The sequence below is a fragment of the Syngnathus acus genome, chromosome 12 (genome assembly GCF_901709675.1).
Source record: "Syngnathus acus chromosome 12, fSynAcu1.2, whole genome shotgun sequence".
Lineage (NCBI taxonomy): Eukaryota > Metazoa > Chordata > Actinopteri > Syngnathiformes > Syngnathidae > Syngnathus > Syngnathus acus.
In genome coordinates, this window is record NC_051097.1 from 5,462,610 (window position 1) to 5,486,335 (window position 23,726).

The 23,726-nt window shown below is 43.3% G+C and overlaps 2 protein-coding genes across 4 annotated transcripts; one reads left to right on the plus strand and one right to left on the minus strand.

Annotated features, from left to right (window-relative positions):
• Positions 1–513: 513 nt before the first annotated feature.
• On the plus strand, positions 514–14,960 carry nup214 (nucleoporin 214). Of its 3 annotated transcripts, none has more exons than XM_037266271.1 (36): positions 514–706; positions 1,303–1,498; positions 1,919–2,073; positions 2,333–2,531; positions 2,613–2,683; positions 2,753–2,816; positions 2,898–3,001; positions 3,372–3,478; positions 3,553–3,619; positions 3,719–3,842; positions 4,624–4,782; positions 4,868–5,258; positions 5,361–5,497; positions 5,579–5,667; positions 5,855–5,944; positions 6,060–6,209; positions 6,280–6,438; positions 7,053–7,156; positions 7,233–7,406; positions 7,636–7,724; positions 7,799–7,882; positions 7,967–8,281; positions 8,443–8,610; positions 8,932–9,043; positions 9,242–9,314; positions 9,568–9,640; positions 9,744–9,819; positions 9,893–9,945; positions 10,092–11,534; positions 11,629–11,693; positions 11,764–11,929; positions 11,995–12,147; positions 13,197–13,368; positions 14,408–14,556; positions 14,630–14,663; positions 14,814–14,960. In XM_037266271.1, the coding sequence occupies exons 1-36, from the start codon at positions 665–667 to the stop codon at positions 14,848–14,850; spliced, it is 5,844 nt and encodes a 1,947-aa protein (XP_037122166.1). In that variant the 5' UTR covers positions 514–664; the 3' UTR covers positions 14,851–14,960. The 3 variants fall into 3 exon arrangements, with proteins under 3 accessions (XP_037122166.1, XP_037122167.1, XP_037122168.1); XM_037266272.1 differs by having other exon boundaries at positions 9,571–9,640; XM_037266273.1 differs by lacking the exons at positions 8,932–9,043; positions 9,242–9,314; positions 9,568–9,640; positions 9,744–9,819; positions 9,893–9,945.
• Positions 14,961–18,721: 3,761 nt separating this feature from the next.
• On the minus strand, positions 18,722–23,418 carry fam78ab (family with sequence similarity 78 member Ab). Its single transcript, XM_037265573.1, has 2 exons — positions 22,439–23,418; positions 18,722–20,381 (listed from the first exon to the last, which is right to left on the minus strand). Exons 1-2 carry the CDS (start codon positions 22,780–22,782, stop codon positions 19,856–19,858), a joined length of 870 nt encoding a protein of 289 aa, XP_037121468.1. The 5' UTR covers positions 22,783–23,418; the 3' UTR covers positions 18,722–19,855.
• Between the last annotated feature and the right edge of the window lie 308 nt (positions 23,419–23,726).

Here is a 23,726-nt window from a genome sequence, read left to right on the forward strand (position 1 = left end):
TATAAAATAAATGTATGTCTTTGATATACAGTATTTTAATCAGAGATTAATGATGTTGGATTGAAATGTACAATATTTATTATATTTTATTTACTCCAACATTATGTTAATATGGCCATATACGTACACGGATGTGCGTCTCTGGCATCAATTGTTCATCCTACTTATTTAGCTTGAAAAAAACATTCCTTCAATTTTGTTTTCAATGATTAATATTGCAATTATTACATATACATTAAAATGCAGTTATTAATCACATTTTTTATTATAATTTTTCTTTCTTACAAGCGTGTCCAGCCTCCTTAACAGATCACGTAGTAAGTCTGTTCAAACATTTCTAAATAAAAAAATAATCATCAATAATAGTTTTACATTATTTACGTTTCTGATTTTTATGTGTATAAATGTATATTGTTACGATTGTCATTATTATGTGTATATGTCTCGACCGCAAAAAAAAAAAAAGAAATCATCTCTGGCATCGATTGTTCATCCTGCGTTCGCTGTGACGTTTACGTCGCTCCTCTGAAATCGCGCGGACGGTGCGGTGTGTTTGCATCTGTCAGGCGAACAAATGTTGCACCCCTCGATATTTTGACCCAAGAAAAGGAATATTTAAATCTAGAGGCTTATTTCAGAAAGTTTTTCATCTGCATGCTTGAAAATGAGCGACGACACCGACTCTCCTCCCGAGAGGGAGATGAAGGTAACCATCTTTCGGCACTTCTTGGATTGCTTAGCAAGAGCTAGCTGGTGTTCGCTAGCATTGAAACGCTCAGTTAGTCAGACTTAACTTTGTGTTGTAATGAATGAACCGTTCCTCGACAGCTTTTATTGAGTTATTGTTATTGTAGATTAAGCAGCATGTAGTATTTAAGGGAACATTAAACTCGTCACTCGCTAGCTAGTGTTTGCACACTTTTTCAAGCTACATCCTTCGCATTCCCTTTTAAAAAGATGCTAAAAGTCTACCCATGAAATTTGACTTTTTCTAAAGTGACCTATACGGAAGAGGATTAGGGCCAGTGAAGGAAAAAAAACGAGGGGTGACAGGATTCTGACTTTTTTTCTCAGAATTCTGACTTTAAAGTCGGAATTCTGACTTTAAAGTCAGAATTCTGAGAATAAAGTCAGAATCCTGTCACCCCTCGTTTTTCTTTCTTCACTGGCCCTAATCCTCTTCCGTAGACCTAAGTGCTGAAAAATATTTCTTGGACATGCTTTTAATATGATGAAAACCAAATGAGGACAAGCGCTTTAGAAAATAGTTGTTTTTTATGAAAGTATACTTCTTGCTTCCAGGACTTTCAGTTCCGCCAGATGAAGAAAGCCAAAGTTTTTGAGCCTTCAGGCGAAATGCCGAGAGAGCGTTCCAGCTTACTGGCCGTCTCCAACAAGTTCGGCCTGACGTTCGTCGGCTCGGGTGGGATGTTCAAGGTCTATCGCACGGAAGACATCCTCGCTGTTGACAAACAGGAGGGCAACTCCAACACGATAGGTATGAATGGTCCTAACCTCTGTGGTAAATTAAACCTACGAGTTTAATTTATTGCTTGACATGCTCATAACTTGTTCCTAGATCATTTTACAAGTATTTAAAATCAACGTTTCCTTTTGAAATGAATGGAAGGACCAATGTAGCTTCCCAGCAACGCCAAGTTTTAATAACGTTTCAGAAAAATTGATGAAGTGTAACGTACCAAAACATATTGAATGTAAAAGATTTTTGACAACATTTTTTCCTTAAAATAAATCCACATTGTGCTGCTCCTTTTTTGCACTCCTAGGGGGAAGTATAAAATTAAAAAAAATAATAATAATAATAACTTGCCTCAGGGGTTAAAGATGAGCAATCCAAAAGTCAAGGTACCACTGCATGTTTCTTAATTGAAATCAACATGTTTTTATTTTTCTTTAGTTGATGGAATACCAGCATTGGTGGAGGTGAGGGTGGATTCGACGCTGCATAACTTGGCTCTCAGCAGCGACGAACTTACTTTGTCTGTATGCGCCGTTTCGGAAGAGGCAGGATTATTCGTCAGCTTTTACGACGTACGCACCTTCGTTAACCAGGTAAGCATCACAAGACCAACACACTGTGACAGGAGACTGAATAATAAGGCATACAATTTAGATACTCCCATTGCTCGTGGTTGAAGGTCACTGTAAAACCTAAAACAAAAGACAATTCCACACTTTAGCTTAATGCTACATACAATGCCAAACACATAGGAGGGAGGGCAGCGTCAATTGCATTTCCCTTGTAAATAGCGGATATTGACTGCACAGTATGTAAAGTCATGGTTTGAATGCTATTTTGTTCTCTTTCCAGGCGCGACCACAAAAGTTTCCTTTCGCCTCGTGGCAGCCAACAGTGCCCTCAGAGACTCTGGTACTGGACCTCAAGTGGAATCCTGTTCAGGCGTCCATGTTGGCCGTGTGTCTATCCGATGGCAGTATGTCCATCTTGGAAGTTGCAGACGACGTCCGAGTTCAGGCCGCACTCCCCGCCTCGAGTGGTGTCACATGCCGTAAGTAAGGCACCTCGCGCTGCGTTTGACCATGACACGGCTGCTGCTTAGTTTTGGCTTCTTTGTGATGTCATTCCCCAGTTTGCTGGAGCCCCAAAGGGAAACAGGTCGCCGTGGGGAAAATGAATGGCACTGTCAGCCAGTATACTCCAGTAAGTCAAAATATTGAATTAAAAAAAAAAAATTGTTGCTAACTGACTTTCTGATTGGTTGACGAAAAGGCCCTTGAGGAAAAGAAAGTAATTCCGTGCCCCCACTTTTACACCTCTGATGACCCAGTCAAAGGTAACTTAGTTTCTATATACACGTGTCTTCCATGTATGTCATTTCAAAATAGTCATCATAACCTCTTTGTTTTTCTCACAGTTCTTGACGTGTTGTGGTTGAGGACGTTTTCGTTTGCTGTAGCCTACGCTGCCGCCGACGGCTCCCCGGAGACCCCACCCGAGCTCGTGTTGATCACCATCCCTGTGAGTATATGAATTATTATCTCCTGTATGCTGAGTTTGTGAATTACTATTTTTGGGAGGAGGGTTCTTAAGCCAGCTTTGTTCTCAACATTCGTAGCTATGAAACAGTTTCACACGTGCTGTTACTACATGTATTTAAGCGTCATTTAGCACATTTTTTCAAATATTTCAAATGTTTTTTATACATATATATAAATCTTACAATGTGAAACTGCAATTCAAAATTTGAGTTGCCAAAAAAACGGTGGCTGAGACTCATCCACTCATGAAATGTTGGCATCAAGTCAAATATATTTATCACAAAAAGTGTCAATCACTAACTTATGGCTGATGCTAGATAGAGCAAATGATTCTTTTGTTTTTACAACAGAAAAAGGATGAAAAGGTGGAAACAAAGTACCTGAACTTCAGTGACACTGTGTATGGCTGCTGCACGGAGCGACAGCACCACTACTTTCTCAGTCATATAGAAGACTGGTGAGAGTGACTCAGAATATCAATATAGAGAATATGTACTTCAACCATTTTGCAACACGATTTGCTTTTCTCAGGAACCTTGTTTTGGCCGCGTCTGCAGCCTCCATCGAAGTCAGTGTCATCTCCAGACAAGATGACAAGGTGCCTCATAAAGTGTCCATTTTACCATTATGCTCTTCTTGTTCAGTCATGATGGCGTTGAAATTGTGGGATGTTTTTTTTTTTGTTTTTTTTTTTAAGATCTGGGAACTATGGATGCTGGAGGACGCTGGCAGGGCTGAATTGCCCGTCTCCGAGACCAGTGAAGACACGCTGCCCCTCGGCTTAGCCATCGACTACACCAGCCAGCAGGAGATCCGCATCAGTAAGCGTCTATTGCTAGCTGACTCATTAAATGCAAAGAATGACTTAACTGACTTTCATTAGAATCAATTCAATGTGAAGTGTCCCCCCCCCCCCCCCCCTCATTTTGCTCTTCTTTTTTCCTCTCCTTTGTTTTCACTCTTTCATCACATATTGTCGACATCACTTGTCAAGTCTGTGCCTTCCTGGGGAAAAAAAAAAAAAATCAAAAAGAAAAAGCAACATGCACTTTGACCTGACCTCTGTAGAGGTGCCACTTAGTAGGCTTAATCTTGTGCCGAGCGTGTGTGTCAATTCTATTTAACGCCCAACACACCCTCTGTAATGAGCCCGAGCCAAAATCCCTCATGTCTTTGTCACTGCAGTGCTCGACAGAGTTCACGTAGAGAATAATAATAAGCATCCGCCTCAACAGATATTGGCGCACTCCGTCTCGTCGCTCCCGCTTGTCTTTAAGAAAAGAACCTGGACTTTCTTGCGGCATTGTTGACACGATAAAAATCCAATGTGCAACAAAAGAGAGAGACGTCACATTGAGAGATGGGGGAAGTAAACGAGGCGCTCATTAAAGATGTCTCACAACAAACAACAAAGCGGCTCCAGACGCCCTTGCTGTGGAATGCTGATCAGTCTCTCTCGCTCTCTTAATCTCGCTCTCACTCTTTCTTTCTTTCTCTCTTGCAACGCCTTACTTTCATTGTTTAATTTTCAGTAAGACTTTATTTCCCTCTAGAAGTGTGATTGGTTTCTTAATGCATTTAAATTGCTTCTCTTTTATGAAGGCGATGAAAAGACGTTGCCCCCTGCTCCCACTTTGCTCATGCTGTCGACTGAGGGATTGCTTTGCCCTTTTGCGCTGTTAAACCTCAACGCCGGTGTCAAGCAACTAATTGCACCTTGTGTCGCGCTCCCAACGGAGGGCGAGAGACCCCCCAAGCCAGGTGGGAAAGTCACAAATACACACCACAGAAAATAAAGAAAAAAAGTGAGTTGTACTGCATGTTGATACGACTATTTGTTCTTCAGTTTCCTTGGCAACGCAGCCCCCAAAATCTGCCGCTCCTCTCCCATCTGCCTTCCCAAACCTCGCCGTGACTTCAGCGGCTGTCTCGTCATCTACTGCGTCCCCCTTTAGCCTTGGTGCCACAGCCACCTCATCATCATCAGGCTTCGCTTTCTCCTTACCGCCTGTCATTGGCAACTCGGCCCCTCCCGCCTTCTCCTTGGGATCGTCCACACCTTTCGGCTCTGGGGCCTCAGGCTTCACGTTCGCCACCACCGCCAAGCCTCCATCCGAAGCCCCAGCGGCGCCCTCTGCATTCTCTTTCAGCACCCCCTCGAATAAAGTCACAGCCCCGACACCTCAGAACCTCGCCACTCCCTCTGTACCTGCAGTCAAACTCAATTTGAGTGACAGGTGAGGTACCCTTATATCCTAACTGGCAAAACTAAAAAAAATATATATATACGATTGAACTAGAGACAGGAGCAGTTGTCTAATGACATCCGTCTTCCCCAGGTTTTCAGCCGTTGAACCTCCAGCAGCCCCGCCGCCGTCTTTCTCCTTTGCAACATCTGTGCCCAAAGGTATAGTCTCAAACGGAAGTGTGGCTGCCCTCCCTGCTGTTACTACCGCCAAGACAGCCACAGTGTCAAGTAAGCACAAAACGTAACTTACAATATTTCCTATTCTTACTTGTTCCTCATCTCATAACGTGTTGTTTTCTTTCCTCATAGCCCCGGTACGTCCAGTTCAAACTAGCACACCACCTGTGGCACTCCAAAAACCTTCGCCAGCGCCCCAGGGCCGCATCCAAACCCCACAGGTTTTTTATTTTTTAATAAATCAACTATTTATGTACAAGCTATGAAAAAAATATATAGCACACTCAGAAACAGAAAAAAACCTGAATGTTTTATTATTTTCTTCAGTCCTGTACACGACTGTACTTTACCATACTACCTTGGTCAGTAATTTGGAATAACAGCTGATTTTCTGACTTCCTTTTGCAGGTAGTTGGAGTCGGAGTAAAGCCAATGGAGAAGCCGCAACCTCAGCTAAAGAAAGAAACTGATCCCATCATGATTGGAATACTGGAGGAGGTATGGTTGAATCTTTCTAGGAAACTTATCTATGATTTATATTGTATACCTTTTGACGCTTACGAGGGAATTTGTCTATGATTTTTAATTGTATGCCTTTTGATGCTCTCGTCAGATTTCACACTTCCAAAAGGAACTGGAGGATTTAAAGACGAGGAGCTCAATGACCGACTTCAAAGTTGGAACCAACGAGGAAATGAAAGAACTGAGGAAAGAGTCAGAGGATCTGAATATTTTCACCCTGGAGATTAAGGAAACAACAGAGGTCATTTCTTTTAAATAGTAATTTTCATTTTACGGAATAGTTGGAGCCATAACAAAATTGTTCTTTCCAGTCTCTGCACGGTGACATCGGTACATTGAAGACCACCTTACTGGAGGGCTTTGCCGGAGCGGAGGAAGTTAAGTCCCAGAGCGAGCTCAGCAGAGATCGGAATTACAGACAACTGCTGTACAAAAGACCCCTGGACCCACGCAGTGAGGAACAGCTCAAGGTGAAAACACATGACCATATTCAAAATAAGTCCTCAACTATCAAGAATAATGCAGCTAATATATTTAAGAGCGTCTTATCGAACATCAGTCACAGAGCATCCATATCCACGCTTTGGCTGAAAAGTTCCACTTGTACTTACTTACACACTAACAGTAGTCGTCTCCATCGTCACTCAGTGCTAATTCTTTTCAAACAGCAAAGATTAAAATCAAAGTACGCAAACATATGTCAGTACCAGCTGGCTAGCACAAGAAGCTAACCTGAGCAGTCAGTGCTTTTTCCTGTCAAGCAGCACAAACAGAGGAAGTCAAATGCTGAAACCAGCCACAGAAAATCTTAATCAAAGTCCTTCATACATAAAAGCTGGCTGATTCCACCTCTGGCTGAAAGTTATATAAAGCCAGCCGGCTAACTATTGGAAGAAGCTCATTTTCGAAGTCGAGATCTGCCCTCAGTACCCGTTCTTGTCAATCAGCACAAACTGATGGGCAAAAGACCAGATCTAAATGAAAAGCCTTTGTTCACAAAAATGTTCGATGCAAATGACGACATTAGTCACTGAAGATCCAAATCTTTTTTATTTATTTTTTTCCCCATTTGCTTTCTGTGTAGGAGATCCGCCAGCTCTACCAGTACGTCATGTTTGCTGTGGAGGACGTCAACGGCGTGCTGGATGTGGAATGGGAGAAACACCTGGAGAAGAAGAAAAAGAAGAAGTATGTAAAAAATTACCCCTTATCATTTAGTGACTTAGCGTTAGCATTACCACTTCATCACATGGCACGTCGGCAGGCACATGCTGGTGCCTGGGCGTGAGGGTCTGTTCACCACGCTGGCCAACAACCTGTACATCATCAACCAGCAGAAGAACAGGCTGGATCAGATGGTCAACGAGCTCACCTCGCTGCACCTCTATAACAAGACGGACGCTTCCGCGGCCAACCGCAACACAGCCACCTCTGGAAGGTTGTATTTGCGTTTCTCAAATCCAGATTTAGAAATGTAGTCTCATAAATGATATAGGGGAACAATTTTTTTTCATGCAAAATGACATCGTATTTTCTGTGAATATAACGGCGCATTGCTTTGAATTTAAAAAATGCAAGTGAATTGAATTGTTTCACTTCACCTGTATTAAAAATAAAAATATTCCCTTTAGAAGTTGAGGTTATATTTTGTTGTCTTTTTACTACAGTATAGAAAACGAGCTTGACAGTTTAAGGGATGCCCTGCTGAAGGCCCGACTGGACACCACCTCTCCTAAAGCCAAAAGCCCATCACCAGGTAGAAATTATTGCCTATTTAAATGTATATTACTGACAATGGAAGAGCTCAAAATGTGTATGTGTGTTTCTCAGTCAAGATATCGCCTGTTAAACAGTCCCAGCTGCGTAACTTCCTCTCCAAGGGCCACATGCCCCCTGTTCGCTCCACTGCACCAGGTACCCATTCAGGCTAAAAATTGGACTAAGAAACTTCTCTGATAAATCACACTTTGTCATGAATTCGTCCTTTTTCTCTCCAAGCCAACCTATCACGCTCAGCCTTCCTGTCGCCGAAATACTACGAAGACCTGGACGACGTGAGCTCAACCTCGTCCCTTTCTCAGTCCATGGAGCCTCATCTGCCTCATTTGGAGGTGGAGGAGGAGGAGGAAGAGGAGCTGCAACCTGAGCGCCTCCCCATGTCGGCCGCTGCCGCTCCTCCATACCCTCGACACCCCACCGTGGTGAGGACCCCCTCCATCCAGCCTGGCTTTGGAGCCATCCAATCCACACCATTGGCCAAAATGCAGTCCGTGCCAGGCATGGGCTTCAGATTGAGTCCTATCGCCAGCCCGAGTAAGTAAAATATTGTAATGTTACCATTTCACGCGTGCACACATATATTTTTTATGTATTTATTTATTATATATATTTAGTTCCTTTTAATCAAATTCCTTTTCCTATATATGTCAATGTTCTGTATATGTATTGTTTTTTTTCTATTTTTGTCATTTCAGTTCCCACCAATAAGATCAACCTCAGTGGCGCTGACAGCACCGCTCTTGCCACCAAAACGGTCAAGCATGGGGCACCGTCCGCTGAGAGGACCGTGCCTGTCACCATTCCGGCTCAACAGGCCGCCGCCAGCGCTGCCCTTCGCAGGCTGATGGCCAATCAGAAACCGGGTAAAGCTAACATGCAAAACTCTTTGGTTTTTGTCACTACAAATCTATTTATTCCCAGTTGTCGTGCTTTTTTTTAATCAAAATTTAAGATTTTTTTTTATTATTTCACACTTGATGAGTAAGCATGCCTTTCAGACACGCACTTGTTTTATATTAAAAGTAAAAAGAAAGTTTTCCATAATTAAAATCCACAAAGATGTTGTAATGTATGTTGCTGTCACTAGGTGGTGACAGAGGCCTCCAGGCGAAACAAACATTGGATCAGCTTTACTAATATTTGAGCGTTTGCGTTTTTAAAAAACAAAATAAATTGTGTTGCAGCTGTCGTCAGCACCTCCTTGACAGAGTCCACGTTAAAAACTGTACCTCAAGTGGTCAATGTCCTGGAACTGAAGGACAAAAGGGCTCCCGTGTCATCCCCCGCAATCATCAGGTATTCTTCCTTACACATAACACAGTGGTCTGCACATAAAGCAAATGTGAAATAGAATGAAAATGATGTGCTGTTTTCTTGGTCCAAAACACTCATATGACTTCTTATGGTCGCTCAGATCGAGAGTGTGCGCGTTCACATAGAAAACAACGGCAAGACTCTTGCACGTACTTTCCTGTTCTGTGTTCTCTTTTGCAGCTCATCAACAGCAGAGCCAGCCGCTGTGCCGCTGCAGGTTCCGGCTTCGACCGCATCCATCCTGCCCAAACGAGTAAGAGAAAAAGATTACTCAACTGTAGAAGGGCAAGGCCTTCATTTGCAACATTTATAGAATGATATTAAACTATTGATGGAAGAGCCCCCCCATTTGTTTTTAATGTCCCTTAAGTACCAACAGTTTTGTGTCTCTCACATGTCAATCTTACAAAAGCAGTTGAGTGACAAATCCTCATTTTTTTTATATTTATGAAACCATAGCAATCCACCAAATTGGTCTTTAATATCACTGTTGAAACCTTGTTCAGCAGAATCCTGGCCTAGGAGTGCAAAAGCCATCCAATGAAAGCACAAACGCTCCACAAGCAACCTTCATGTTTGGTGAGCTCATACTGTACAATTTTGTTATAAACAGAGAATTAAAACTTCCCACTTCGTACTGACTTTGTTGTATTGAAATTTTTTTTGTGGCGGTGTCATTCAGGTCAGCGTGACTCATCTGCCGCACATGCTAGCTCAGTTGAGCCGAGTATCAACAAAGGTGTCTCCTTCACTTCAACGTAAGTCCACTTAGGAAGAAAAAAAATTGCTTGGAGGGTTTTATTATTCTAATGAGGCGTTGTTCTTTTGCAGCCCGTCAAGCTTCAGTTTTGCATCAGTCACTCCAGCAGTTGGAATACCACCAGGTAAAGCATTTAGTGTGGGGTCAATTCTAGATTTTGTTGCCATGCCGACAAGGGATGAGTATAGGAGGTGCCTACTCGTATTTTGTATTTATATTTAATGTCAGCAGCCGCGAGTGTCATTTTGCTTTGTTTGTTTTTCTATTCAGTGAAGGATATGAGTGAGTTCTCCTTTGGAGGAAATGGCAAGATGATATTAGGTCAGACTGTCGAGGAGCCGTCAAAGTCCGTTTCTCCTTCCCTAACTGCTGCCGTGTCAGCCGCACAGCCGCCATCTTCTGAATCACCCGTACCTGTTCCTACTGTGGTTTCTGCAATTCTAACACAACTCCCTAAAACAACTGGAGGTGAAACTTTAGGCAGTTTCTCTGGGCTACGTGTCGGTCAAGGAGAAGAAGCAAGAGATTCCTCGACCAAACCTACCCCTGGAAACACTGCTTTCACCTTCGGAGGTGTTGGAATCGGCAAAGGAGCGGGACAGTTCAACTTCAGCAGTGATCAGAAGTCTGCCGGAGACTCTCTGGGAGCTGACTTGTCCAAGTCCGGTAGTTTGTTCAAACCTCCTGAGACCACCCCAAAGCTGACCTTCTGCGTGACCACGGCCAACGTCCCTGCCTCGGGGCTGCCCACGTCTTTCAGCAGCCTCCTCGCGGCCCCCACGGAACTAACGGAAGACCCCAAACCAGCCCCGCAACCTTCAGAGCTCCCATCATCTCATGAAAAAGAGCCTTCTCCAGAGCATTCTATCGAGGGTGTCGCACCCTTAGAAAAGTCTTCACCGGAGCCGACAACTGTCAAGGACGCTGATCCTGTTCCAGATGCCCCTGTTTCAGTCCCAGCAACGGAGGCAACACCCCCGCCGGCTCCAATCGCCACGGCAGACACTACTCCAGACGTAACGTCGGCCACCCCTGTGGTTCCTGCATCCCAAGTAGCCCCACCGACGTTCCAGGTGTCCACTTCTGAGAAGCCCGGGTCCATTTTCACTCAACCCACAACAACGGAAAGCAGCTCTACTGCTGTGATGCCCGCCATCAACACGACAGCTGCTTCTGAAACTGCTGCCAGCCCGGCTGCAGCCCCTGTGACCAGCACCCTGGGGGAGGCCACCCCCACTTTATCAGTTGCTGCTACTACCACCGCTGCCACCACTGTGTTTGGACAGCCGACCGTAACCCCTCCAGTCTCAACAACCCCTTCGGTGTTTGGCTCGTCCACCTTCGGCACATCGACCGAAGGCGGTTTCGGCAAGTCTGTTTTCGGCCAACCCAGCGGCTTTGGCCAACCTGCTAGCAACACCGCAACGCCAAGCAGCTTCTCTTTCGGACAGTCCGCGTTCGGAGCAAGCGCTAGCACCGCCACCACCGGAGGAGGAGGCGGTCTCTTCGGAGCAGCCACGCCGAGCAATGCCAGTTCCTTTTCTTTTGGCGCCAGTACGAACGCCAACACGTCCAGCGGCACTGGTGCCGGACTGTTTGGACAGAGCACCACCTCCGCGTTTGGACAGAGCTCCACCTTCGGACAAGGGTCTCTCTTTGGGAGTAACACCACCACATCCTCATCTGCAGGATTCAGCTTTGGTCAGCCGTCAGGTAGGTTTAGTCTTGCTGTATGCATATATTAGCAGGTATCTTACACAGACAGATAGACAGATGGGATTTTGTTATTAACTTTTCTGTCCTATAGGCTTTGGATCAGCTGCTTCGTCTGGGTTCGGCCAGCAAGCCAACACGGGGAGCGTATTTGGACGGGTATCACTATTTTCTCTCTTAAAAAAGAAATAATTTTCAAACCGCATAGTGAGTATGACTTTTCTCTCAGCCGTCGGGTGGAGGCCTGTTCGGTTCCAGCGCCGCCAATGCAGCGGGTTCACCAACCGGCAGCCTCTTCAGCGGCCTCGGAGGCAAGCCGAGCGAAGACGCGGCCAACAAGAATCCATTTGGTCCTAGTGCTTCCACCGGAGGGTTTGGACAACCTGCTCAGACCGGTATGAGGCTCTGGCTGTCTCATGTCCCCTTGAATTTTTTCCAACCAACCTATTTTTCCCAACAGGTGCTCCCAGTCTCTTTGGTAGTACTGCTGCTAAACCCATAGGATTTGGACAGGCCTCCTTTGGGGAGCAGAAACCCAGTGGGACCTTCACTTCCGGTGCAGGGAGTGTTGCTTCCCAGGGCTTTGGATCCTTTGCTAGCCCAGCAAAACCAGGTACTGTAAGAATTCAGTGATAGTCCTGTTACAGTGATAAACCCGTCCATTGGCCATCTCACGCGGCACCATTTTTTTAACACTTGCCCCTCGTTTATCATCTGAGCTGCAGCAAGTGTTATCTGCTCAACCCGGCCAGGCGTAAGCAGGCTTAGTCTGATCATCTGTCAGGCAGTGTTGCATCATTCTACATGTGAATTACTTGCACAGACATTTCCAGTTCGATACCTTTCTGTGACTCATCCAGTCTCGATCTCTGTCCCAAACTGCCGCAAATAATAAAATGGTTTCGTAAACGGCAATAACGTCAACATCCATGTCCTCTGCCAATCAGGACGCGTTTTTTCTTCTCTCCAATCATTCACACAAAATGTCTCGCTTAAGTAGCACTAGGGTGTGTTTGATTCTGATAGCTTCGAGCAAACAAAACATGCTTACAATTAGAATCCGCCTAATAACCTCATTTAAGAATTGCAACACGAGCGCCTATCTTTTAATGTTATCTTCCAAAGCAGCATTGTTGGTCTCATCTCTTGAGCCCCCCCCTCCATTTTCAGCTGGATATTAGCATCCGCCCCAAGCCTCCACGCCATAATGCCTGATCACGCTGCTACATGGAGCCAATGTAATCTTGTTACATTAGTGCAATCAATTATTTACTGGGGCGTGCTGGTAGGCGCACTGTAATTTCAGCACACCCGCCGTCAGGCCCGCTGCAACTTGCACATTTCACGCCATGAGACGCTTGACAAGTTTGCACCCTGGCTCGCTACCAGTAAACAAATATCTATTAGTATTTTTTTCCCTCTCTGAACATTACCACCAAATATCCTTTCATCAAAATTAAGTTGGACTAATAAATTTAAAAAAAATCCTCAAAAAAAAGTAATTAAAAAAAAAAGTCATGTTTGTACAAGAATAAAATTGTGGAGTTTGCAGGGCCTTCCTGTGCATGCGTGTTGTTTCTACCATTCCAAAAATGTGCATTTTAGGTGAAAGGTATCAGCCTATGAAGTGTAACAAACTAGCGTTTGCGCTTCGCAATTCAGGCGGCTTCGGCAGTCCACCGGTGTTCGGGAGTCCCCCAGCCTTTGGCACGTCACCATCATTCGGCGCCACTGCAGCATTCGGCACCAGTCCGTCCTTCAGTAACACCATGGGCTCCTCCGCCAGCAAAGTGTTTGGAGAGGGTACGGCAGCTTCCAACATGGGCGGATTTGGGTAAGAATAAATAATTATGCTCTTTCTTACAGGGAGTCCTCGGTTTACGATGGCGTTCCATTGTTACAGCGGCAACATAAGAATTTATACAAATTTGGAGTGTGCATTAACGTCCATCACTAAAATCCTAATAGAGAAAATATTACTATGAAAAGTGCTTTTTGGACATAAATTAAAAAAACAACAAATGAAGAACACCAAATTGCACTCACTGTTGAACAGTAAACCGACACTCCCATTTTCATTAGATCGGTTTTCATGACCACAACCCAAATTTGTGCTGGAGTAGATTATTCCCCTCTGATAATCTCACTCGCGGATCACGCTGCTGGCGGATTAAGTCGTCTCACTTCCTGTCCCACTCTCTGGGTTTTGCATACTCGCGGATCCACTTGCTGATGAGTCGGTGGGCACAAGTCCTGCGGGGGGGATTATCTTTTGATATTTTTCCCCTAACTCCTCCCCCATCATTGTATGCGCCATCTGACACTTTGCTAGCATTGTGTTTGAAAATCATCTAAATGTATGTTGTATATTATAGTCCAATAAATGGTGGGTTTAATCCAGGCTTGGAAGATTTTTCTCATCAGCCCCTCTTAAACCCTCCAAGCTGTACACTTTGTAACAAAATAAGCAAACAGACATTTGCCGTCTCCATAGCTTGCGAGGGCAAACATTAGCAAGCTGCACTATTTCTTGTCGTACAGTACACACAAGTAGACTAAAATTTAAATCACAGTGGTTCATCTGTGAGTCAACTGGCTAGCCAGTGGGTGGCTAATGGCAGAGGCTAACACCGCCGTCTTTATTCGGTACTGCTTTTTGTCAGATAGCTGGACAGATGGCCAGACAGAAGATTTGAATCAGAACACTTTGGTCACAAAAATGTGTGTCAATGCAAGCTGAGAATCCCATCAAACTGTTCACCAGTTAGTGCCATAAGTTAACATTAGAAGTGTACTACATCTTCACTCAGTGCTTCTTTTGTTAAACATTAGTTGAAGGTCTGAATCCTTTTTATCTTACCTTAACTCCACAGTTTTGCTTCGCCGTCCAGCGCGTCATCTTTTGGGGTGCTAGCCAATCAGAGTGCCCCGCCGTCATTCGGGGCTCTGGCCCAGCAGGGACCTGGTTTTGGGGCGCAGCCTAGCGGCTTTGCAGGTTTTGGACAGCAGCCACAACCTGGAGGTGACAACTTTTCCTTCTTGTCTTTGCGTCATCTTTGTGTGCGCACTGTATAACATTGGATTTGTGTTTGTAGGGTTCTCGGGAAATACCTTTGGCGCCACAAACCAGTAAGTTCTAACACGAACAATTTTCTAAATGCTTTCCGTTGCTTTTAAATACAACCCTCCTCACATTTTAAAAAAATGTCTCGTGTATATAAAAAATATACACACAATTGTTCTTACATTGACATTTCAATAACGTCTTGTTTCTTTCAGATCAAGTTCCCAAACGTTTGCCGGTTGGCGAAGCTAGTGTTACTGCCACTACACAAGCTTTTTTCCTGTTGCTTGGAAAGGAAAGTCAAAGAAAATTAACAAGTTTTATATTAATTTCCTTGATTAAAAAATGTCACGACACAAAAAACATTTTTGTTTGATTTGATTTTTTTTTTATTCAGTTGTTTACTTACACGTTCAGTATAATGCTGTGTGCTCTGATTCTCTTTGAAGTGTTCATTGAAGGTAAGCAACCTTTTAATAATTACATTATTATTTGTAATACTGGGGTAGAAAATATTCTGATTATTCAATGTTCAGTATTTTGAACTGAAAAATGTCTACAAAGAAATGGACTATTTTTACTGTCGTATATTTTTACATGGAAATGAACATGTTCAATAACATTTTTTCATGTAATTAAAATAATGACTTTTTTTTAGTAATGGTTTTGTCCAGAGAGCTACCTCAGAAGGGCAAAAATTTCATGTAAGAAGATCCACTTATTTCTCCATTTATTCCTTGGTGGTGTTTATACTGAGCAGTGACACTGAATAATGACTTTTTCCAGGCAGAGTTCAAAGAGGCTTTACATGCCTTTCTGATACTACCCCCAAAGGTAGAATATTCCTGGGTCGACTTTGACCCCGCCCCATTCCGTGTCATTCCTACGGGAGGATATTAGTCGTTTGATTTCAGCCTCCCTTTTTGTGGCAGTGCTGTTTAAACACATCAGTGACACGCACAAATTACAATACCTGTTAGACCTTGGCAACAATCTCCAAAGGTGCAGTGTAAATAAAAGTGGCATATCATTGTCCGAGCGTCCGACCGCACCTTGCTATCCTACCCAAAAGGCATTGCCCAAGCCATGTTTGGCATTTGGGGAATGTCGAGGTCATTATACGACCTGGGCTCGCCACCTGCCAAAATGTTGACGCCCACATTCCCAGACGGTTTCAAATGGATGTGAAGAGACTGGCGCAAAGTCAATATCTGAATGAATTAATCCGTTTTCATATCCTGGCCGTGTGTAAAAAGTCATCAATTTTGGGTAAAAATAACTGATGACTGAACGAGCACCATCACCTGTTTTGTTTAATGATTGTCATATTCTGAGATGCCTTGTAGTTTAATTTCAATCATATAATTATTTTTGCTGAGTCAGTAAGAAGAAGAATTGGATACATCTCACTGCTATAATTGAAATTCATCAGATGCGTTGTCTGTGTTAGAATTTCAGCGAAAGTCTTTAACCGTATTAAAACTGTTTGTTTTTCTATTTGCATAATACCTCAAATGTAAGCAAACTAATCTATAGCCGCCAATACTCCTTTAATCCTCGCCCTCTCCGTGTCAACTTTGTGATGGAAAATGCAGGAAAGTCTCACAGACACTTGAGAGGATGACAGCTGTCATTATGGAATTCCGATAAAAATAGCCCCCCACCACGCGCCAGCCAAAAGCATCCACTAGCTCCATGTGAACGTGATCAACCACCACTTTAAACTCCATTACTGCGTTTCCTCATCGTCTGCCAACAAGCCATTATTAGCCTCTCAATATCATTTCAAGATCTAAACGAGTTGCTTCCATCTTAATTTTCTTCCCTCACCACCATTGAATTTCTCACTGAGGTGTTATTCTTGTAACACAGAATAATTGCTTTTCACCGTTGGTTGTTTTGTCTTATCAAAAATTAACAACTAATATTAATCATCGAGTAATCGTTTAAAGCTATGGCTTAAAGTAAATTTGTCTAAATCCACTGATTTCATCCTTTCAACAATAAGCATCCTCTGATTCTTGTAATAGTTCATGAAACTAGACTGAATGTTTTTTTTTTAACCAAAATAATACTTAGATAACTCCGATAACCTTTGCTGCCCTTGGGTGGAAGCAAATTTTAAATTGGACCGGATTATGTCTGTTTACCCTGTTTTAGTGAGCATGACCACTCAGCTGTAAGCAGCATGCAGAAAAACAGGAAAGGATTTACTTTGAAATCAACACAGACTCCACAAATGTACACATTTTAATTTAATTTCACACAGCAAAATGTTTTCCAACAAACTCAAATGTCAAAGCTCGTTGAGATCGGTCCTTGAATGACAAATGGTCCCATTAGAGAGTCACGGTGACATTGGCACCGTTGTGGTATTAATAGCAGTGTCTGGTGCCAAAGATAGTGAGTGAAGTGGTGATTATTTTGCATTAATATCAGTGACAGGTGGCCAAGTGAGCTGTGCTAATAAAAGTGAGAATGTGATGCTCTGGAATGCCACCAGGATAGCATTGAGCCCTGGCTGCACGCTTCCAGCAGCTAAGCAGGAAGCCATAAACACTCCCAAGTGAATGTTGGGTCATCTCGGACACGCGTCTCGGACGTATGTGGATCTATTTTGTGTGATAACGCTACTCCAAACCATGTATCATGCAAATTTCTTAGAAGCAAATGTTTTGCATAAAAGCGTTTAATTAATAATCCTGTTTTATTGTCATGTTGCTCTGACAGTGAAAACGGCTTTTGTGTCAGATCTCATTAGATTGTTCAAAGTATTATTTTTTTTTTACATCTATTTTTTTTCTGCTCTATTTGTCTTACATGAATGCTATCTTTCCAGCACAAAAGGAGTTGCAAATAGAACGGTCGACATCTTATCCAGCAATGCAAGAAGTGCCCTACATCGTCAAGCTCATAGTAGCGTAGTAGCGAAGGTGGCCTAGGGCATGTGCATATAATGCGTGGAACCTTTTTCAATTCAGCGCTTAAAGGCTAAAATGTGGTGCCTTTGTGCAAAGCTTGCTGAAATAGGACATTGATGGTCGGGATAGCACATCCACCTATAGCGCAATTAGCCTCGAGCGAGGTAAAGACACCATCGCGCAGGTTCTTGCAGGTTTTACTCGCTCATGACGTCACTGTGTTTGAAACGTGGGTGTCATTTTACAATGAAACACAATCTAGTGTGTGTAAATGAGTGCACGCTAGATGCGTGTGTCTGAGAGTTAGAGGGAGTGAATGTTTTTCTGCACCGTGTGGTCCTGCATGATGAACAAGGCCCACGACAGATATGACCAACCTTTGGTGGTGGTGTGCATTTGAGAGAGCATGATGATTCAATAAGAGCAGTCAAACTTGCGTTGGCCTAAATCCCTCCAACGGGGGTATTAAAAAACACACACACACACACGTTCAGGTTTAGGTTACATGTACTCCAGTTGACTACTACACTGAGTAATCATCCAAGGCCTGCAGCAGCCTCGTCAGGTGAATGGGTCACATGGGCCGTCGCTACCTTCTGTTAACATCAAGCTACATTTAATTTGGTTTTTGGTTTTCACCGCCATAGCTTGCTTTTGGCTACACTAAGGTACTCCTGTATTTAGGTTCTATTGTGACTGTATTTGCAACTCTGATTAGCATTTTGAGTCCCATCTTAACCCTCGCAAGTCTGCGAGACTTCACAACCTCAACTAACTGGTTGCCCCTCGTGGCCAACTCGCTCACCCAAAAGTCACACGGTCGCCTCCACGTGTGGTGTCCAAGTGATCTCATTATGTCGGGAATCCCCCGCTAGCCCTTCTTTTCTTAACCCTGCTTCACCAGGATGGCCTTTGAGTCAGCATGAATCTCACTCAGCCATGCATGAGCTTGTTATGCAATCATGCTAATGCAGCCCACTAGCCTCACAGCATCAATGGACTGGTTTTTTTTTTTCTTCAATGGACCTGAAAATAGCATAAAGTAAAAATATATCCCGAAGAACAAATATACAATCTCGAAATTGAAAAAAATCGGAGTACTTGTAGAATAAAGGATATTTTGAAGAAAGGAAGGAAAGTCCGATAAATTTAAAGTCAATATGAGAATAAAGTTATTTAGTTAGAACACAATTTGCTCAGTCTGCAAAGATACTCATTTATTTAAAAAGGGTATAGTAATAAAACATCCATCCATTATCTTTTTGCATCACTGTCAACATTATGCCAACATGTAAAAAAAAAAAAAAAGCAGGGAAGCATGTTTTATTGCTACATTAATAGCTGCTCTTTGCCATTGAATACATTGCAATTATTATTTTTTCTCAAACATTTAAGAGTCCAGTCCTAGATTTTGACTCTTGAAAGGAAGACCAAGGACATTGGGGCAAAATGCTGCCTTGCACTCATTTTTAAGGCTAAAAGGGTTTGGACGGAGCGGAACGCGACATACACGTAAGGCAGCATGGATTGTGTAACACAACAAAAACACAAATGCACTCTCCCAGCCTATAAATAAAATCACACGTGCACAAAATCGATGCATAATCATAGTAAATACTTAAAACTACACACTGAATAACTCAATTAAAATTTGTGACTTCCTTTAGCACGAGCCAGCTTGAAGGTAGAAATGTTGTGATTTGTTCAAACCGGTTTTTAAATGGCTCAACCTCCGACGCACCAATAAAAATGGTGGTGTTTTTTTTTCTTCACAGCTTCTGCAGTTCTATTGAAAACAGGAAGACAGGATAGACAACCCTATTTCACACAGAGTCGTAACAACTTTACCACCGATACAGTATCCCGCCATCAGACAATTAGGTGTTTGACATATAAAATACTCATGAGTTCAACCTCACACAAATAGCACACATTTTCTTCACTCTCTGTATCATCAAATATCAAAATAGTTGCTTGGAAATAAAATAAAAAATGAAAATGCCATCTATTAGAAGCAGTGCAGCGCAAGCTTTACACACAGGCGTCCTCTCAATTCTGGTATGGCTCTGATACACCAAAGTTAGTTGGATCAAAAATAACCCAATTATGGGTCAGAACCAACCAATTGCCACCCCGACTTCTTATGTAAATTCATTCAACTTAAAAAGTCGGATCAAATTGACCCAAGTAAGCTCAGCCCATTGTTGGGTTATTTTTGACCTACTGATATCATCTCAGTGCAATAAAGCCACGGAAGAAAGGCATAAAAACACTGGCTTTAGGCAGTTTGAAAAGAGCTAACGTTGATACTGTTTTGGTATGAAAGGTGTGTGGGGTCAGTATCTAGGTGGGATCACAACCTCAGGGTCTCCTTCCTGAGGACGCCACATGAGCATCTGGGCGTCATTTGCATTGGGCTTGACCAAGGCATTGGGCGGGATGCTCTCGTTCTCGCCCAGAATCTGCGGCTGCTCCTGCGCTATGGGTTCCAGGAGGACGGCCCGCTGACCCAGTGGCTTTTCCGGGTCCACGCGAATGAGGATGCGCATCCTCCAGCGGATGGTCTGCAGGATCATGGTCTCGTCCGTAGCCCTGTTGATGGCCACCAGCCAGGTGGTGAAGCTCTGGTTACGGCGGATGGCGGTGAGCTCGGCCACGTTGCTGTCGCTGACTGGCACAGCCCAGGTGATGCTGGGTTTGAAGTTGTCGTTCATGCTGACGGTGAACTTGCTGTCCTTCCGTGTGGGGCCCACGATGGTGTACGTCTCTGTGGTGTTTCCGTACCAGGGGTAGTTGACGCCATCCGAGTCGCTGATGGCCTGGATGTTGCCGTTGCGAAGATCGGGGAGCTCCCAACTCGACCTGGAAGACAGACAGAACCAGGTGAACTCGATTTCCATACTTGGGGCCGGATCGACTGAGATCCTAAGTCGTGGACGCTGAATTGTATGTTTATGGTTTTTGAGGTAGAAAGAGACATTGCAAGCACCTAAAGAAGTTTTGTAGAGATGGAATTAAAAGTGTTGATGGAAAAGGCAAATAAACATACTGTTCCCCCCCCAACCCAACCCCCCCCGCTGTGCTGAAGAGATGTGTGAGCAGCAGCCACATGACTATCTGCCTGCTCGGCCTCACGTCCATGTTTTGTGCCACGGGGCCAGATTATCACATCAGGCATGACAATTGCTCGCGTGTATGCAGTTCACTGTCCGTGTGTATATGAAAACTCATTTCATCCTTCCTAACACATGCCACCCAAACAAATGGAACACTTCTCTCATCCTCTATATTAATACTGCCATTAAAATATGAGTAAACATTAAATTCATTCAGTAACTGAGCATTAATTTTGTAAACACAGATTGACAGCATATAATAATAAAGCATACCATGAGTGATAAGCAAGGCCGCCTGACTTAAGATCCTTGGCAATTATTGCTCACCACATGGCTCTGCCTCCGCAGATCGATAAATTTCCGATTTACATCTAATGAATTCCTATTGGCGTTTTGAGCCTTTGGTGGCTGACACTGCTGACAAATACTTTGTGTGCAAGAAGAATCCCCCCCCACCCCAAAAAAAAAGATCAGTCTTGTTTCAGCAAATTTGCCTTCACCACCCCCCTCCCCCCCACACATCCACCCTTAAAACAAATGTTTTCAACCCATGCTAAATCAGTCTTATTTCCTCGAGGGAAAAGTAAGAATATTACATGGAAAAAAAACGTCATGATTTTATAGAAATAAAGTCAACACATTGCAATAACATTTGAAATACTGAGAGTAAAAAGTGGTCAATTTACAAGAATAAAATGTTAGATTTTCATAAATACTTATAATCATTAATTATAATAATATATATATATATACGTATATATATATAGGTATAATAAAATAATAATAATTTGGGTTATTGCTGTATAGACTTAGTAACAACAAAACTAATTAATTCCCTTGATGTTATCTCCAATGGGGGCAAATACATGTGTTTTGCTCCATACGTCTCAAGGGTGTGTGCATATGTGTATGTCTAATCTTAAACGTTCAGCCCTTAGCTGGTCCTGACGCAAAGTGAGATGATAAAGGCATATTTTCAGCCCACTTGTGGTCGCCCCAACAGGATGTCACAGCTCACATTTGTTCCTCACTTTCAAGAGAGCACAAAATAGCACCTATGCGACACCACCGAGAACACTTGCATGCTAACATTAGGAACATTTTAAGTTTGACCAATAAAAGCTTGTCTAACGTGGAATTTATCATGCCTTGCAGTTTATAATTTTTTTTTTTTAAATCCTTAGTTGCTGAACCTGTTATTCATAAATACTATTATGTGTTATGTTAATTTTCTATAAGCACATGCATAATTTACTCTTCTATTCTGTTATGGGAATCCCAGAGCAACTCTTCCTAAGAGCAACTGGTTCATGTTCGTCAAGACAGAATATTTGTTTTTAACTTAAACACATATGAGGATGTGAAATTGCATGAGTCAGCTCAAATGCAAGTACTTGGTGTCTCAACATTGGGCAAAAATGTTGCCACTCCTATGATGAAATTGAGAAATGTTGGTAGTTTTATCCAAGCTTGGTTTACAAATACAAAAATGCTGTTTTATATTCTGACAAAACAAAACAAAGCCTTACATCAGTTCTCAAACCTTGTACAGAGTATCACCTAAAAATATATTTTTTTAAAAAGCGCTCCAAGTAATGACCAGTATTAAAAGACAGTAGTATAGTAGCTCTAAGTGTTCATCCAAAAATAATCTTGCATGTCGCTATATTATTTACACTGTGTAAATATAGTGTCATTGTACAAAAATGTTGAATACAATTGATTGGTACCAGTGTGAGTTTGAGAATGAGTGCCTTCTTTAGTTGAGTACATTAAGCGGATTGACACATTTGTGATACTCACATCCCCTTGCTGCCGTAAGTGTTGTAGAACTCCATGTGGTTGCAGGCTTGGATCCATCCGACAGTCCACGTCTCGTTGGCGGCCACCGGCGGCACCAGTACCAGGGCCTGGGCGCGGAAGTACGGCGTGCGGTAGCGCAGAATGACTGCGGACGACTCATCGATATTGGTGGGGTTGGGGTCGATGGACGCGTTCACCTGCAGCACCGCGACGCCGTCCCGGAAGGTTTTTGGCTTGCACGCGATGCTCTGGAGGCAGCCCATGGCGCTCGCATCGGGGAGCCACTCAACGACGGTCCACAACAATACGATCCACGGGAGCGCCTGCGGAGGGGGGAGACGCATCGGGGCGGCGGCACAAGTCACCGGCCGCTGGGTCCGAAAAAAGCCTCGTTGGAGCTCAAATGGGGGAAACGTGCGACTTTGGAGAAGGAGGTAACCAGATCATATGATGTGGCCGTGCGAGTTTGCGCATAAACGCCACCAAGAGAAACTTGGAACGCTTTCGTTAAAGTTGCGTGAGAGTTAAATGAAGGTTAGCACCATCATAATAATTTGGCGTCAATTTTGAAGAAAAAAAATATACTCTGCAGCTGCCGATGGTGTCCTTTTAATCCTCACTTGGCTCGGTCAAGGTATGAAATAAAAAAAATAAAAAAGCGTACCTTTTCTCATGTATGATGATATTAATATCGAAATACAGTTTCTTAAATGCAACTCATTTCCCACGCAGAAAGAAGAAACAGCAGCCACTGCGCGTCCGCAACTCGCATCATGCGCAAGGCACCACCGGTTCCAACTACTACTTGCAACAAATGCAAATAAAATGTCGATAGTGTGGGCTTAAAAATAAATACATAAATAGCGGTGTCAACTCTCGCCGAGCAAAAAAGGAGGTAGAGGCTGAGTCCGAGTTGTCGTTGCAGCGAGAGTGCTGGTGCAGGTTCACCCGCTCGTATGTCTCCGACTGCTTAACCAAGACAGTCGCTGGCAAGCGGTTTTATAATGAGCTTAGAACGTCATTTCCTAGTGTGAGCGTGGGGCATGATGGGAAACGTAGGCACAATCAAACATTTTCAAAATTACTAATTATTTCAAGTAGATTTACGATTTTTAACTCGTATGATTATACTTTCCAGGAGTACTTTTATTCTTGACTCCCCCCCCCCTCTGTATTGTCACGTCTGCATGCTTTCACACAGCAAAAAAATATATTTTAACCTGGATTTTATGTTTACACTTGAGGCTGGCTTCACTTCTGTTGGCAGTTTATGCCGTTTGCGTGCAGC